The 18683-nt window shown below is 34.5% G+C and overlaps 1 protein-coding gene across 1 annotated transcript in view; it reads left to right on the top strand.

The window, feature by feature from the left end:
- Positions 1–18683, top strand: part of DNAH9 (dynein axonemal heavy chain 9) — a 479597-nt gene that overhangs the window by 458234 nt on the left and 2680 nt on the right. The window contains exons 66-68 of the mRNA XM_031965533.1: positions 1394–1564; positions 7275–7457; positions 14843–15232. Coding sequence (XP_031821393.1) covers positions 1394–1564; positions 7275–7457; positions 14843–15232 — 744 coding nt within the window. The remainder of the gene's footprint in view (positions 1–1393; positions 1565–7274; positions 7458–14842; positions 15233–18683) is intronic.

Below are 18683 nucleotides of genomic sequence, written 5' to 3'. Positions count from 1 at the left end.
CAGATATCCTCTCTTCATTTTTGCGATTACACCTTATTATTCTTTTCTCATTCTCTATTGACTACAAAAGCTACTCCATTTCTGAATCAAAAGCCAGAATTAAGATTGCTGGGACAAATATCAACAATCTCACCTATGTAGATAATACACTCTGATAGCAAAAAGTGAAAAGGAACTCACTTGTTGAGAGTGTAAAAGTTGTCATGAAGCTTAACATCCAAAAACAAAACAAAACAAAACAAACAAACAAAAAACTAGGATCTTTGCAATTGGTCCCATCATTTCCTGGCAAATAGAGAAGAAATGAAATCAATATCATATTTTATAGTCTTGGGCTCAAAGATCACTGCAGACAGCAACTGTACCCATGAAATTAAAAGACATTTGCTCCTTGGAACAAATGCTATGGCAAATCTGGACAACATACTAAAAGTCAGAGATATCACTGTGCCAATAAAGGCCCATAAAATAAAAACTATTGTTTTTTCAGTAGCAATGTATGGGTTTTCCCAATGAGTCCTGTCTTCTCACTATGTGGCCAAAATATTTGTTTCAGCTTCAGTATTTGACCTCCAGTGAGTTACCTGAATTAATTTTTTTAAGTATTTACTGATTATCTCCTTGCTGTTCAAGGGAATCTCAAAAGTCTTTTCTAGAACCACAATTTGAAAGCATTGGTTCTGCAGCATCCAGTTTTTCTTTTTGTCTAACTCTTACTGTCACAGATTTCATCCTTGAGCCCAAAACTACAAAATCTGACATTGCTTCCATTTCTTTTCTTTCTATTTGAAAGAAGTGATGAGACCAGTTGCCAAGATCTTAGGCTTTTGTATACATGTGTATGTGTCTGTGTATTCACATACACATTATATATATATATATATATATATATATATATATATATATATACACATATATAATTTGATTATTATCTTCTTTATTAGAATATAAATTCTATTATTTCTATTTCTATTTCAGTGCCTAGCACAGTATAATACATAAAGCAAATACTTTATAGATGCTTATTAATATGATTGATTGGAAGTAATTAATATAATTGATTTGAAGCGTATTAGCTAAGTTAGAATACCTATTGTAGGAATATGAAGACAAAAAGGAGACAAATTTTGGAAATACTAATAGAGATAGAATTTAGAAGGCATTTCAGTACATGTAACTGATTGGCAAATGGAGAAAAGCTAGAGCATAAGTACCCAATATATAGTTGTGCATTGTTTTGTTTTCCCAGAGGACATTCTTTGGTTTAATGAAAGCACTTACACACCTAAAACATAGTACACTTCTCATGAACTGTTTGGACTTTTTAATTTCTCTTCAAAAGTCAAATCACTTGGGGGGGAAAAGGGCATATCCTTGGTTTCATTTCTTTCAGTACATTGATGACATGCTACCTGCAGAGTCACCATACCTGTATGGACTCCACCCCAATGCTGAGATTGGCTTTTTAACCCAGACCTCAGAAAAGCTCTTCCGCACAGTGCTAGAGATGCAACCTGGAGACAGCCAGGATGGAAATGGAGGAGGGGTCACAAGAGAGGAAAAGGTAAATGATGGGAAGCAACTCTGTTTTCTTGCTAGGAATTGAGTAAATTTATTTGGTGGTATAATGAATGATTGAAATAGAAAGTTTGATTCCAGATATAATTCTTCCTGCGGTATACAACTGATTAGCCTTACAGTATAAAACATTTTTGTACACAATTTATATCTATTGCTTACTCAGACCCTAAACGCAGGGACTAGTATCCACTAAGCCTATTCACACATTCTACCCTTTGTTCATTTGTCACAACCCAGTCAACATAGGCTTTTTTTCTACTCCCAATCTAGAACTTATTTTTTGTAATTATTTGTGTCAAATTTTATGACATTCTCAACAAATACAAAACAAACAACATAGAACTGAATTCTGTAGCAAAATCAGCTTTAACAAAATATTTTCGTTATTTACCTTTAATTTCTTGATTGTTTGATATATAATTTCTCCCAGCACATTGAGTGGACCCACTCTATAGAACTTATGGAAGATATAGTTGCACTGTTTGGGTAAACATGGAAGGACTGTCATCTTCATTATTGAAGGGAACACATAAAAGAATCAATCAGAAATGGTCAAAGGATATGAACAGACAATTTTCAGATGATGAAATTGAAACTATTACCACTCATATGAAAGAATGTTCCAAATCATTATTGATCAGAGAAATGCAAATTAAGATAACTCTGAGATACCACTGAACACCTGTCAGATTGGCTAGAATGCTAGGGAAAGATAACGCGGAATGTTGGAGGGGATGTGGGAAAACAGGGACACTGATACATTGTTGGTGGAGTTGTGAACACATCCAGCCATTCTGGAGAGCAATTTGGAACATGCTCAAAAAGTTATCAAACTGTGCATTTCCAGCTAGAAGCTGGAAAATGAATGGATGCCCATCAATTGGAGAATGGTTGGGTAAATTGTGGTATATGAATGTTATGGAATATTATTGTTCTGTAAGAAACGACCAGCAGGATGAATACAGAGAGGATTGGTGAGACTTACATGAACTGATGCTGAGTGAAATGAGCAGAACCAGGAGATCATTATATACCTCAACAACAATAGTGTATGAGAATGTATTCTGATGGAAGTGGATTTCTTTGACAAAGAGATCTAATTCAGTTTCAATTGATCAATGATGGACAGAAGCAGTTACACCCAAAGAAAAAACACTAGGAAATGAATGTAAACTGCTTGCATTTTTGTTTTTCCTCCCAGGTTATTTTTACCTTCTGAATCCAATTCTCTCTGAGCAATAAGAAAACTGTTTGGTTCTGCACACATATATTGTATCTAAGATCTACTGTAACCTATTTAACATGTATAGGACTGCTTGCCATCTGGGGGAGAGGGTGGAGGGAGAGAAGGGAAAAATCAAAACAGAAGTAGTGTATGGAATAATGTAAAAAATTACCCTGCCATGGGTTCTGTCAATAAAAAGTTATTAAAGTTAAAAAAAAAAAGAATCAATCAGAAAGTATTTATTAGTGCTTATTATGTTCTAAACATTGTACTAAATTCTGGGAATATATATATATATATATATATATATATATAAGAAAAAAGGATAGTCCAGCCCATCAAGGAGTTTGCATTCTAAAATAGAAGATAATTTGTAAAAGGAAGCTGAAGCAAGGGGAGGGGAAGGGAGAGAAGAAGGTACTTTGACAAGGAAATGCTATCTGATGAGAATCAAAGAGGTTACATGGTCTTTTGGGAATGGAACTTGGGTACCTTCCTTAAATGGAGGATGACCCCATTCTCCAATAAAATGAGGGAATCCTAGAAGCAGAAATATTAGTAAGGTGTGAGTTCCAGGGCTGAAGTGATTTTACAGGTTGAAGAGATTTCTGAGGCATTCAGAGAACTATAAAGCCTTGTGACTCATTTAAACATAATTATAGTCTTTATATGTTCTAATTCTGCCTTCTTTTTTATCTCTTTATAAGCATTACACATAGGGTATATTTTCATTTGTTTTAACTGTACAGTAATACCCCATTATACCTATATGCCACAGTTTATTTCACTATTTACGCCCAACAGATGAATACGTGAGTTGTTTCTGTATTTTTTTTCCCTGAGACAATTAAGGTTAAATGTTGTGGGCCAGAACTCTGAACTTGAAACAAAAGATTCTTACAAGATATTAAGTCAGTGGAATTGATAGAGACAATAGTTATCTAATTTAGCATGGTTCAGTATTATTTATTTAATCCTACAAGGAGATATTATGGGCCAGAACTTGAAACAAGGGTACTAAGTGGAATTGAGGAGACGAGGCACTGGTTAAATCTAGTTTACCACTGATTCAATCCTACAACAAATAATGGTTTCCTAGTGATATAATGATTGGGTGTATACTCAGTGTGGAACATATAAGCAAGAAGCTCTCAGGGCCAAAAAAGGCAGGCGCACTAGAAGCTCTCAGAGGCTGAGACAGATTCATTCCATCTTCCACCTTGGTGGTGGCTGGAGACTGAAACACAAACCTTTGGAGTCAGAGACATTCAGAGAGATTCAGAGGGCAGAGAAGGAGGCAGGAGTTCAAGCCCACGGAACCAAGGAGAGAACCAGGCCCCAGGAAAGAAGACAAGACTTTGAAAGAGACAATAAAGGATTTGGACTTTAACATCTGGCTATACTTGTGGTGATTACTGAACTGAAATGAAGGCTGCCTCCAGAGGCCCCAAAGAAACCTCAACAGAGAGCATTACATTTTGGAGAGAATACTACAGTTAAAGGACTTGCCCAGGATCATACAGAAGTGTCTGAGGCCAGATTTGAACTCAGGTCTTCCTGACTTTAGGGCTGATGATCTATCCACAGTACCACCTAGTTGTCCCAGTTTTGTTTTGTTGTTTTTTTTTTTTTTAAATAATAGGGCGATTATAAATATTTCAGAGACTTTTTCTTCCCTTTCAACAACATCCTTAGAATAACTGTCCTAGCAATAAAATTGCTGGGTGCTTGTTACATTGTATCCAACTCTTTGTGGCCATATAATTTGGAGGTTTTTTTGGTAAAGATACTGGAGTAATTTGCTATTTTCTTCTCCAGGTCATTTTACAGATGAGAAAACTGAGGCAAACATAGTGACTTGCCCAAGGTCACAAACCCAGCATGAGGCTACATTTGAACTCAGGAAAATAAAAAAGTCTTCCTGACTCCAAGCCCAGCACTTTATGCACTGTGCCATTTAGCTGCCCCTAAAGAACTGCTAGGTCACAGTGTCCTAATTAGTATTTAAAATGCCAGGTAATCACAATGAAAATCAGGTTCATTAGTCTTAGAGAGTGACAGGTCTTGAACTCTTTCAAATTTCTGTTCTGAGGAGTTTGTAACTAGTAAAAATACTTCATAAATAACTTCTAATTTATGCCCCAAGTAATACAGTTTCTAACCATGGATTAGGTCAGCCTTGCAACCAGAAAGAAACTACCTAATCAATATCAAAACTAGCAGAACTGTTTTGCTACTTACTTAAACTATAAAGGAACACACAAAAATATGTCTGGGTTGACATCATTTTTATAGAACAGAAGTTGATATAAAGTAAAATAGCTCATGAGAATCAAATGCAAGCCAAAGCTTGTTAATGAAAAGAAAGTGGAGGAATGGTAGTTCAGTTTTCTCACATTCCTAACAAATCTAACTCTAAAGTTGTCAAAAACAGAACAGTTTTTATAGCTCTCCTAGTCCTCTGAGAAGGAAAACCATTGTTAAAACTGCTCCTAGCTGGCTTCCAGCTCCACTGCTAATGGCAGGTTCCACTCATTTCTATCTCTAATGCCTTCCCAAGTCCTATTCTATCTTCTTGGCTTACATGGGACTTTTATATCCACAGTATCACTCTAAGACTTTGTCTAAACAGCTGATACACATTAACTATATATGTGTTGTATATATGAATTATGTATGTTATGTGTGTATGTATAAGTACTCACTTTAATTGCTAATTGCAAAGTTAGAAGGAGAATCAAAGAACTGCATACAAAGTTAAAAAATGAAAAAAGAGCAGCTAGATGTTACAATGAATAGAGTACCAGCTCGGAAATCAAAAGGACCTAAGTTCAAATCTGGCTCCAGCTATTTATTGGCTGTGTGACCCTGGGCAAATCACTTAACTCCATTGCCCTATCTCTCCCCACTCCCCCCCCCCAAAAAAAGAATTATATACAAATTAATTGAACTCATGGAACACAGCTGGTTCAATCAGTATTTAACAAACCCTTGGCTTTCCTCTCTATCTTTTTTACAAATCCTAATGGCTTAAAGGACTGCATGCCTTTTTATAGGCCACTGCTACAGATAAATCCATTGCTAACCTGGATTTCTCTACACTGCTACAATCCAAGAGTTGGGTCTCACTCTATTAGTTTCTTTAAGGATAAAAATAGCTGCAAACTCCATGAATCTCTGGAGTCTTTGCTTTCCATGGTTAGTTTGCTGAGTTTTTTTCTTTTACAAAACAGAAGAGTACATATCTGTTCTTTCTTTTCCTTGTCTTTTCCTGTCTGTTTGATTCTATGGATATCTCTTTTTCAGGCAAGAAAAGTTTGTTTTTCTTTATCTTTCTTCTGTTCTTATCAATACTCAGTGAATACTGAATGGTTTTCTCTGAAGCTTCTGAGACCTTAATCTGCTTTTCTGCTTACACAAAGCCTTTGTTTTTTGTATATTTAAAAAGTTTATTTGAAGAACAGAAATTTTTTAAATGATATTTTCACCATATCTGGATTCCTACTTTAATGGTGGTATTCCTAATAATTTGTGAAACCTGGATTTTCAGATTATTGAGATCCAGATTTTAGAAGAAACACATTTTCCTCAATCACTTTTCTTTTTCTCTCCTCTAACTGCCTTGCCCGTCCCCTAACAGCCTTGCCCGTCCCCTAACAATATCAAAGAGCTTTCACTCATGGGGCTTAACTCCATTTACTCAAATTAGAACAAAACCCATCTCCTTGTGGATAATATTCAAATGGGCACAGAGAAATTTATGAAGTTTTCTCCACATTCAACTCTAGAAGCAGAAATGTGATGGCAATTTTCTCCAATCATCAGTAACAGCTTCCAGGTGTCATTTAAACTCTATTCCCATTTTTTGCTATGACAGACCAAAAGGCTTCTTTCTAACTATGAGAAGAGTTTTTGCATCAGCATTTTCTCTAGAAACAGTATTTTTGTGCTGTCAGTGACAGGAGTGAAAAGTAGGATAAAAATCTCATCTTTCTCAATTTTAATTTAACATAAACTCATATGAGCATTCTAATGCTTATCAACTATCTCCCCAAACAGGCTGTGTGAGATAGTAGAAAAAAATACTAGATCCGGTAGCAAATACCTTAATTTAAGTTGCAACTCTGCTACTTACTTGGACCACGATTTTGTACCAGTCATAATTTCACTTCAAACTCTTCATTTAAAATATAATGGAAATATGACAATATTGTGCATATTCCCTGCTTGAGAACCTTGTTATTGTAAGGTTCAAATTAGAAGAGTGAAAGTATTTTATAACCATAAAATAATATTAATGAGAGCTGTCATTACTGCCAGACTTATGCATGGCCATTCTTAGGTCAGATGTCAAGCCCAAAAAAAGGAAAAAATAAAATAAAATCAATCACCTTAATTTTTTTTTAATTTACTTAAATGGGGAAAATTCTAGTCCATTAATGATTCGGTGTTTCTCTTTTTGGGACAGGTAAAAGCCTTTCTAGATGAAATATTAGAGAGAATAACTGAAGAGTTTAACACTGCAGAGTTGATGACTAAGGTGGAAGAACGTAACCCTTACATCGTGGTCACCTTCCAAGAATGTGAACGAATGAACCTCCTTATCAGAGAAATTCAGCACTCATTGAAAGAATTAGATCTGGGTCTGAAGGTAAGTGAGCTCCTAATGAGGGGTCATTGCCAGAGGAAAAAAAAGTTGCACACAGGAAGATAAGAGTAATAGTTCCAAAGCAAAGTAAACTTGTCCAAGATTATGATTCACTAATAAGTGAAACTTAAGATAACTAGGATATATAGCAGGAAGCAGTGAAACTTAAGTTGACTATTGATGGCCCAGTGGTTGAATATAACTCATAGCAGCTCCAGGCTGATCCCAGAATGAGAAAACTATTTTTTAAAAAATTAACCACAGACGCAAACAAAAAAATTACAAAATTTTTACAAAGCTAGCATTATCAAGTTTCTTTACATTGCTCAGAGTACACGTGATAATTTGTTTAAATCTGGGAATCCTAATCTAGATCCAGGATCTTTGAGACTTATTCTCTATTATATTCCTACAGATGTAGAGTTATAATAAATTATCTAATTCAACTTTCAATTTTAGAGATAAGGTGAGGTCCAGAGAGAATAAGTGCTATACATGTGAACATTGGGAAGCTTAGATATAAGCTATCTCTAAATACTATTTTCACTGAATTTTTTTAAGTCATGATTCAGCATATCCTGAGTTGGAACACTTCGCAGATTCTTACGGAACTTTTATTTCTGGAATCAGGAATAAGGAGTGAGAATTTTCCCAGTTAAGTCTTAAGGATTTTCTAAACCAAACCTTCTTAAACTGGGTCATAACCCTATATGGGATCACATAACTGAATGTGAGGGTTGACAAAAATTTGGAAAAAGTAAAAGGTATCAAATATTCTGTCAAGATTTAATTCTTTATGTAAAATAAACAAGAATATCCATCTAATTAGTATGGAAATTTGCTTTCATCTTTAATGAATGGTTAAATTCTATGTATACCAGAGAATTATTTTAAAATAAATTTCTTTACAATTTGTTATTTAAAAAAAAGAGAGAGAGAGAATAAGTGGTATATCCAAGGCTAAACAAGTAGTAAATCTAAAAGTTCACTTCTGGGTATGTTATATGAAGATCCCATTCATATAAATGCTTGGACAAACTCTAAAATTTTATGATTCTATGAAGTAGCAGAAACGGGATTCTCATGATTCTGAACCTTAACACTACATTCGTGTTCTCAATATTGTCATGAACTCAAAAAATTCAGTTCTCAACTCATCCATCATGCCATTATGTTGTGCCAATATTGAAGTATTGGTTAATTTTATCAAATTACTTTTTTCTATTCCCTTTTTAACTTTTGTTATGATCATAGAATCATAGAAATTAAACCCAGAGCTTTGGTGATCATTGGCCATATTCTCTCACAAATCTTCTAAGAAGTTCTTTCAATATGACTTCTTTTAGTCCTTTTAGGACTCTGCCAATACCAATAAATATTCAGGCTAACCATCAATTATCATTTGTTCTTACTGGGTGATCAATAAGTCCTCCACATTTCTTCATTTGTAATATGCTGTAACTCACTCCCACCTACTTACTATTAACCTCCAAATTTAATCATTCAAAGAGAATGGCATTCCATGATAATCATAAAGGCTCATTAAATAAGTGAGTAGGTGAGGGTAGGTATGGATAGTTTGGAAGCAAATATGATTGTAAAAGCAATATACATATATATATATATATAATACAGGGGAAAATCTAAAAATAAAATCATCTCAGTAATCACCATCCTCTTCAGAAGAAGAGAATCAAAAAACCTGGGGCCAACCAGAATCCAATTTGTGGGAAAACATAAACCCAGAGAGAAAATTTCATGAAATGAAAGAAAAAATTAAATGATTATGGGTAAGGTAGTGGGTAGAAATGGACTAAAAAATGAGATAATTTCTACCGTGGGGCAATACTTCTATACTCTCTATGTAAAAAACAATATTTTAAAGAGTATTTTTGAGCATAACAAAAAAGGAAGAAGACAAAAGGTCTATAAGGCCACAGAAAAGAGAGAAATCAAATTAGGTGTTTTAAAAGCTTTAATTCCAGGAGGATCATGGAATTAAATTTTTCTTAAAGAAGGGATAAGTATAAAGACTATGAATCAATGAACAAAAGTCTAGAAAAGACAGTAATGGAAACAAATTAATGAAGAAAGAGGAAGAGACAAAAAAAATTCTAATTCAGAAAAGCAATAGTTTAGACAAATGGAGGAAATTATAAAGTTAACTCTCATAACTTCAAATGTAAATGGATTAAATAATCCAATAAAATGAGAGTGATCAGAAACAAAAACATGAAATCTCTTAATTACAAAAAATATCCCAGTAAAATAAAAATATAAATAGAAATGATGAGGGGCTGAAAGAAAATTTATTGTGCATCAGGTAAATCCAAAAACAAAATTGCAGTTATACTACAGAAAACATTACATTATGCTGACAACAAATAAAGGCTACAAACTAATAATACTATTAAATGAGAAAATAACTTCAACAAAGGTAAAAAATAAAACCTGAAAAGTCAACAGTATTTCTATGTAATAATAACAAAATCCATAGGCAGTAATAGATAGGGAAATGCCATGTACAATCACTACAAAATAAATAAAGTATTTGTGAATCAACCTACCAAAGAACATAAAACTGTATATATTCAATAATAATGTGGTCTCTAAAGATGTAAAAAACAATTTAAATAACCAAGGAAATAATAATCAATGTTCATGGCTAGACTGTGCCGATACAATAAAAATGAAAATGCTACCAAAGTAAATTTTTAATTTTAATGCTATATAATCAATCTATCAGATACTTTACACAACAACAAAATAATACCAAAATTCATTTGGAAAAGCAAAAGGTCTAGAACATCAAGGGAAATAATAGGGGAGGATTAACACTTATAAATCTCAAGCTATATTATAAATCAAGTGATCAAAAATCATTTGGTATTGATTAAAAATAGAAGAATAGATCAATGGGAAAATGGGGGGCTGAAGCTCAATAATTCTGTATTCAATAAATTGCAAAATACAAATTATTTAAGCGGTAACTCCTTATTTGGTAAAAAAAAAAAAAAACTGCTGGAAATACTGGAAAGCAGTGTGACAGAAAACAGGCCTAGACCAAATAGATTTAGACCAAATTCAAGGATATACTAGAGCCAACTCATACTGGAACCAATTGTCACATCTTCAGTATGAGCACTGACACTTCAGAAATCAGCAAATGTTATGAATCAGGGCTTCACTTATTATTTTATTAATTATCTATACTTAAAAATATGATGATGAATATGTTAATAATGCAGTTGTAACTTAAAAGTGTGTCGTGCAGCCAACTGTTAAATATTTACCATATCTCACAATAAGTTCAAATGGATATGTGGACTTAATATTAAAGAATATACAATAAAAAAATTAAAAGATAAGCAAGAATATATATCTTTTTTAAATATGGATTGGAGAAATGTTCTTAACCAAACAAACAAAAAAAGAGGCATCTAAAACAGGTAAAACAGATGAGTTTGATTACATGAAATTGAACAACTTCTACGCAAAATTAATAAATTTATGTTTTTTTTAAAAGAAAACATTATTGGGAAAATCTTTATATCACATTCCTCAGATTATGATTTGGTAACCAAGATAGATAGATATAGATATAGATAAAAATGGGCAATAGCTTTTGTTGTCCCTACCTATGGCTACTTGACTATAAACCTTACATTTCCAATTTTTGGTTGCTATGTTTCACTACTGATATATTGAACTTTCAGTACAAAAATGTCTAGACCTTGTCAGTTGAGAACAAATCCTAAAACCTGAAAAAGTCACTTGGCAAAGAGGAAAGCTGGAAAAAGGTATGCCCCTTTCAAGTCTTTGTGGGATTACATTATATTGAAAGAAAGCAAGACTATACAAGGACAGAACAATTAAGTGGTCAACATATAAAGTTAGGCAATTTCCAGAATAAGGCAGTTTCCAGGCAAGGTGGCTTGAGATTTATTTCAGCAAAGTGTAAAACATTCAGTAATATTTGGAAAACACAAGTTTTGAGTGAATCCAAAATTATTTTGGGTGGATGAAGGAAGAACTCACAGCATACTTATAGATATATCTCCAGTGTGGTTTCCCACCCAGAAACTACTATTAAGTCACTTCTAATTCCCAGGTCTTCAGAAAAATCTCTGGCCACTGTCTCACGCAGTGGTTCTACCAATCTTACCTCAATCAGAGGTCTTCAGAGATCTCTGTCCACCACCTTATCAAGCAGTGATTGTACGTTTGACAGAGCACTTGAGGAGAGCCACATGCAAGCTTAAGATCTTTAATCCACATGTTCACATCCTGCCCTTCTGTCTTCCTGCTCAGTCTTAGTCAACTCCTAGTAAAACTTCTCCCACTTCCTGGTCCCCACAGCTTATATGGGTCTATGAGGTTACACACACAGCCAATTAGAGAAGGAGACACCTCCCATAGATGATGCTCAATGCTACCAGAGCTTCTGCCCATGACACGGTCTACACTGTTCACAGAAAACCACATTCAGGGATCTCAGACTTCAAGGCCTTTGTACTTCCTGATTGCACTGTCCGTAGCTCCTTCCCTTGACCCTTACAATTGTTGTTGTTAAAGTTAGCTTGATATGATGAGCAGTCCCTGCTTTATAAGAGAAGGGAATTATAAGTGTCAAGGAATATAAAAAGGATTAGGAAAGAAAGTGGGGTTGCCTCACTTAAGGGAACTGCCAGGCTTTTTAGCTAAATCCAGTTACAAAATTTCATGGAATTGATCAACTGGGAGAGTTAAATTAGAAATTAACTAAATTGATTGCTTTTGAAATCTACATTTTGGAGAGCTGGATCATTAGGATTGTCAATGTATTCCCACGAGCCCTGCTCTTCAAGGACTTTCACTACCAATGTTGTTTGAGAATGCCTGCAGTTAAAAATAGTTACTACAAAAGTTGAAGGGACATCTTGTTTCTTGAGGACAGAAAAAAATAGTGATTTCTAATTCTGAACTGACCCTTATTTCATTCTGAAGTGAAACTGCTAAATAAATGCAGAGAGAAAGTAAACTGAGTCAGAATGCTATTAATGAGCCAAGTATTTTAGACAGCATGGTGTGGGGAAATGGGGCTGCATTTGGAATAAAAGATGTCTGATTCTACCCTTTCCTAGATATATGACCAAGTCTCAGTTCTCTGAGTCTATTTCCTTATTAATCTATCAAAAGGCATTTTTACAATTTCTAGTCATATGAAAAGGTGTTCCAAATCACTACTGATCAGAGAAATGAAAATTAAGACAACTCTGAGATACCACTACACACCTGTCAGATTAGCTAAGATGACAGAAAAATATAATAATGAATGTTGGAGGGGATGTGGGAAAACTGGGACCCTGATGTTTTGTTGGTGGAGTTGTGAATGGATCCAACCATTCTGTAGAGCAATTTGGAACTATTTTCAAAAAGTTATCAAATTGTCCATACCCTTTGATCCAGCAGTGTTACTGCTGGGCCTATATCCCAAGGAGATATTAAAGAAGGGAAAGGGACCCATATGTGCAAAAATGTTTGTGGCAATCCTTTTCATAGTAGCTAGAAACTGGAAATTGAAGGGATGCCCACCAATTAGAGAATGGCTGAATAAACTGTGGTATATAAATGTTATGAAATATTATTGTTCTATAAGAAATGACCAGCAGGATGAATAGAGAGAGGCTTGGAGAGACTTACATGAACTGATGCTAAATGAAATGAGCAAAACCAAGAGATCATTATACACTGTAGTGTTCTTGATTGGTTTTCTGGAGGTCTCTGGACCAGCCTTCATTTCAGCAGAGTAATTACCATAAGAATAGCCAGGGATTAAGTCCAAATTCTTTATTGTTTCCTTGCCTGGGGCTGGGCAGCTTTCAGGAGAGCCTTTCAGACAGGCCTTGGTCTCAGTGGAGGGAACAGGAGCAGGCTAGCTACCACAAGGCTCATGAAAATGGAATGAATTTCTCTGAGTCTGAGGGCTTGTGCTTCAGCCTCCAGCTTCCAGCCACCATAAAACTAGATGATGGAATGAATCTGTCTCTCAGTCCCTGCTGGCTGTTACATACGCTTATTATAATTACATCATTGTAGGTGTGAATCTTGTAGAACAGTATTAAGTACTAAATACATGTACTGAACCAGAGAACTATTAATCACCATGCTAAACTAAGAAAACCATTGTCTTATCAATTCCACTGACTTAACATCTTGTAAGAATCCTTGGTTTAAGTACAAGAGTTCTGGCCCATAACAATACACTTCAACAACAATATTACATGATGATCAATTCTCTCTCTTCAACAATGAAAGGATCCAAATCAGTTCCAATTGATCTGTAATAAACAGAACCAGCTACAGCCAGAGAAAGAACACTGGGAAATTAGTATGGAGCACAACATAACATTTCCACTCTTTCTGTTACTGTTTGCTTGCATTTTTGTTTTTTCTTCTCAGGTTATTTTTACCTTTCTAAATCTGATCTTCCTTGTGCAACAAGATAACTGTATAAATATGTATACATATATTGTATTTAATATATACTTTAACATATTTAACATGTATGGGACTACCTGCCATCTGGGGGGGGGGGGGGAGAGGGAAGGAGGGCAAAAGTTGAAACTGAAGTTTTTGCAGGGGTCAATGTTGAAAAATTACTCATGCATATTTTTTATATAAAAAGCTATAATTTTTATTTTATTTTATTTTATTTTTATTTAATAGCCTTTTATTTACAGGATATATACATGGGTAACTTTACAGCATTAACAATTGCCAAACCTCTTGTTCCAATTTTTCACCTCTTACCCCCCCCACCCCCTCCCCTAAATGGCAGGATGACCAGTAGATGTTAAATATATTAAAATATAACTTAGATACACAATAAGTATACATGACCAAAACATTATTTTGAAAAGCTATAATTTTTAAAAAATTAAAAAGATATTTTTAAAGTGAATATATGCCAAACGTAGATGGAGATTAAAATATTCATGCTTTCTAGTTGATGGTGGTAAGAAAAATATTTTATAAATTTTAGAACCTACAGTTAAATAATTTATTCTAAAGGCTTTTTTATTTTTAATAATTAAGTGTATATAGACCTATGTACTTTAATCTCATCAATGAATAAGAAGTCTATGCACCATTTCTTGTATCATCATTCATCTAGTACCCAATACTATGTTGCAGTGCAATAATACCAACTACTATAATTGCAGGCATTCCAGGGAATCAATCTCCAGAAAACATACCACAAAAATCCAAATCTACTATGTGATAGCAAATGATATCCTTTAGAACTAAAGGTTTCCTGTAATAGGATCCCTGCATGAATTTAATTCATTGTTCTTGTCCTGGCTATCCTTTTTCATTGTCTTATTTTCTGGCTCTTTTATCCTTAGGGTGAGCTTACCATGACTAGTAATATGGAGAGTTTACAGAGTGCTCTGTATCTGGATATTGTACCAGAGTCATGGGCCAAGAAGGCATACCCATCAACAGCAGGCCTGGCAAGTTGGTTTGTGGATCTGCTCAACCGAATCAAAGAGCTGGAGAAATGGATGGGAGATTTTACATTGCCCTCTGCTGTCTGGCTTGCAGGCTTTTTTAACCCCCAGTCATTCTTGACAGCCATCATGCAGTCCATGGCTCACAAAAATGAGTGGCCACTGGATAAGATGGCCCTACAGTGTGAAGTAACTAAGAAGAGCCAGGAAGATTTTAGTAGCCCACCTCGGGAAGGGGCCTATGTTCATGGTCTCTTCATGGAAGGAGCCTGCTGGGATATACAGGTAATAACTCGGGACAAGCTATTTTTGACCGACATTTGAGGTTCAAATGTCTTCAAGTGCTTAAAGTAATCAGAAATATTCACAATAAATCACTCTAACTGGTCAATCTTAACTTCCTTACCGAAGTCAGACAAAACTTTATAGCCGTATCTTTCCAAACAAGGAACACTGCTTTGAGTGAAGGTAGCTAGTTCCAGACTTAAAGATATTCTACATTACATTTTATGCTGTTCTGTGTATTTGGAGGGGGAAAAAAAGCCAGAATTTTCTTGGGAAAGTAATGTTAGGAGGTGGGTATAGGTATAGGTTAGGATATAGGTACAAAATGAGACATCATGTCAGATGTGGCCAAAACATTGATTTGTTTTTAACAGTTGTTTTACAAGGAAGATTCTATTTGCAGTGAGGAGAATCGTTAGAAAGTCACTACAAAGTGTTAAAAATGGCATCAGAAAGTTTTAAAGAGAATTGGATAGGGAGCCAGGATGCCTGGGACCAAGTTCTGATTCTGCCACTTGTTGTGTGACCTAGGGCAAGTTATTTCACCTAAGTTCTCTTAGTTTTGCCTTTTGACGCATTTCATATATGCTTTCTCCCCTGACACTGACATTCCCCTTGTGCAGGTCCTCTCATTACTTCACAATTGGACTATTGAAATAGCTTGTTTTTTGGTTTCTTTGACTCAAGTTAATTTTCCTGAAGCACAGATGTGACTATATCATACTCCTATTCAATAAACTCCTGAGGCTTCTTAGGATTTTGAAATCAAATATCAAACTCTGGTTTAATACTCTTCATGTATCAGTCCCTTTCAGTCTATTTACTTACAAGACTTTCCAGTCTTCCTACATCTTATATTCTCCTAGATACTTGATTGCTCCACCTCCTGGCTTCTTTCAAATCTGGCTAAAAAAAATCCTGCTTCCCAATCCTTCTTAATCTTAGTGTCATCCTTCGATGATCATCCCCAATTTATTTTATACAACAAAGGATGATGCAAAAACTAAAAGGTTGAAACCACATTCCATGATATGCAGCCATATAATGAGAATATTGGTGGACTTCTTGCATCAGTAAGCAACTTTGACTTACTGAAAGCATTTCATACTTAAATCTGACTCACTCCTCTCCCTATATTATTTTGAGGAGAGCCAGCTTATTTTCAGTTTCTGTCTAAAACATGATTGAATGATTGAACAACATGAAACCCATCTTATTGAAGGGTCTTTTTGTCCTGTCATGCTTTATCAAAAACAGATTTTTTTTATTCTTAGTCATTAGTGTAATGATGAAAATATATTTTGCCAGTCTGTGAAAGCCTCACTATTCACTTCTATTTCTATAAAAGATAATATACACAATTCTTAAGGATTTTATATGGATGATAAAGAAGTAACATAGTTCAGGAATTGATGTCTTCTTGATCACCTTTTGGGAAGGTAAATATCCATGATCTTTTCCAGTGAGAGATACAGATTTTTCTCCATTTTGAGACACATGAAAAACAATCCAAGTAGTTTTAAATTCTTATTTAAAGAATTTTTCTTTTAAAGAATTTGTATATTTCTTCAATATGTCAGATTTAGCCACTGTTCCCTACACTACCATTTTCACTTACTCATATTGCATATTGGATACTGATATGCTAAGACCAAAGGTTCCATTCTCTGAGAATACTATAGAAATGCTATTACTATGGTTTTTTTTTTCTAGTAGCAATATGCTATTGAATGTTTTTCCACCACATAAAATTATTCACCAGAGTTACAATTCTACTCTCCCTTTTCATTACATATCAGAAACAATGGGATCGAACACTGCTTGGTCCACCTTCATTGTGATGATCATTTCACTTAGGCTTTGCCTCACTCATTCATTATAAGCTTCTCAGAGGATTTGTTTTGCTCATAGGCCCCTTTCCCTTAACAATGGGAGCAAATGTTTACAGGATGGAAAAAATATATAGCTATAACCTAGCAAAAAGAATCTCAACAATCACATTGGTGTCCTTTAAAAACAGGGATCTAATTTGCTGCTCTGCACAAAAGGTTCTCTAAGAACCTTTGCAATATTTTAAAAACTACTCACATGTAGAACATTTGACTATGCATTTTGGTTCTCCAATCCAAAAGGGATTATCTAGCTGTGACTTTTCTGAGCAAGGAACAAAGGAACTAGGAATATTAATCTGAAGTGGTAGATAAGACTGTGTGGGAATGGGATTAGATTGGCCCCAGAAAAGAATCCTTCCAAGAATAATAGGTAGATGTGGCAAAGAAACAAATTTAGCTTAGTATCAGGAAAAATTTTCTTAAAATAACAATACCTCACAATGATTGGAGGTCTTTAAACAAAGACTAGTTGTTGTAAGAGAGGCTCATTTTCTAATGCTGGTTGGATTAGATTGCTACTGAGGAGCCTTTCACATCTGAAACTGTGACACTAGTCTAATAAAAATGATTTTTCCTCATGATATAGGCTGGACATGAGTTTTTTTTTTTTTCCAAAGACATAGGGGTAAATTCATACAAATTCATAGATCCATAATAGACCTAGAGAGAAAAGGTTAAGAAATGTTCCTATTTTTCAAAAAATGATTCAACAATTATCATGCATCTAATATGTCTAGAACACTTTTCTATGCAGTAGGAAATACTAAGTTTAGATAAGGTAGTATCTCCCCTTGGACTCTAGCAGTAGAATAAAACAAATTATTACATAGTAAATACATAATAAAGCACTTATATGAGATCCCTAATGAGTAAAGTATCTATTGAATAATAAATTATAAAAATGACCCTATCAGGAAAGCTATATTTAAGATGAAAAACTTTTAAAAAATTTATGTGGAGGGGAGGCACAGGTATGGAAGAGGAAAATATGAAATACAATAGGCTAAGACTTGGAGAGTAGGAACATGCTGAACATAGTAGTCCAGTTTGGTACGTACACAGATTCCATGGGAAGAAATATTATAAGAATGGAAAGTTAGTGTAGGTCTAGATTGAAAAATTTTCAAAAACACAAACTTATAGTTTTGGGCAAAGAATAATGTATAAACATTATGTAGGATAAATTAGAAGGAATAGAAAATGGAAGATGTTATGTTATTTTAAGAATCTAGAAGGAGAATTTAGCCAACTACTTAAAAACTGTATTTAAAAATATGCCCCCCAAGGATTTGCTTTGTCCAATTACCTATCTGAGGGCAATATGATGGCCAACTTGTAATAAAATTATTCTGGACCTCTTCAAAGAGAAAGCCACAAGTCATTTCTACTGCTACCAGATCAGTGATGGAGGAGAGATGCCTTAAATGTGGACTGTATCCTTTGGGCCACAACCTGGATCTGAATTCCATACTTCTTCTACCCGAATTCCTTAAAGACAGGTTATCAGAACACTATATGCTTACTTAACATTTGGAGGTACATAAGCTAGTTTGATATTG

The sequence above is a fragment of the Sarcophilus harrisii genome, chromosome 4 (assembly GCF_902635505.1).
Source record: "Sarcophilus harrisii chromosome 4, mSarHar1.11, whole genome shotgun sequence".
In the NCBI taxonomy this organism is placed as follows: Eukaryota; Metazoa; Chordata; class Mammalia; order Dasyuromorphia; family Dasyuridae; genus Sarcophilus; species Sarcophilus harrisii.
The sequence above is the reverse complement of the archived record's forward strand: the minus strand, read 5'-3'. Positions and strand labels throughout refer to the sequence as shown.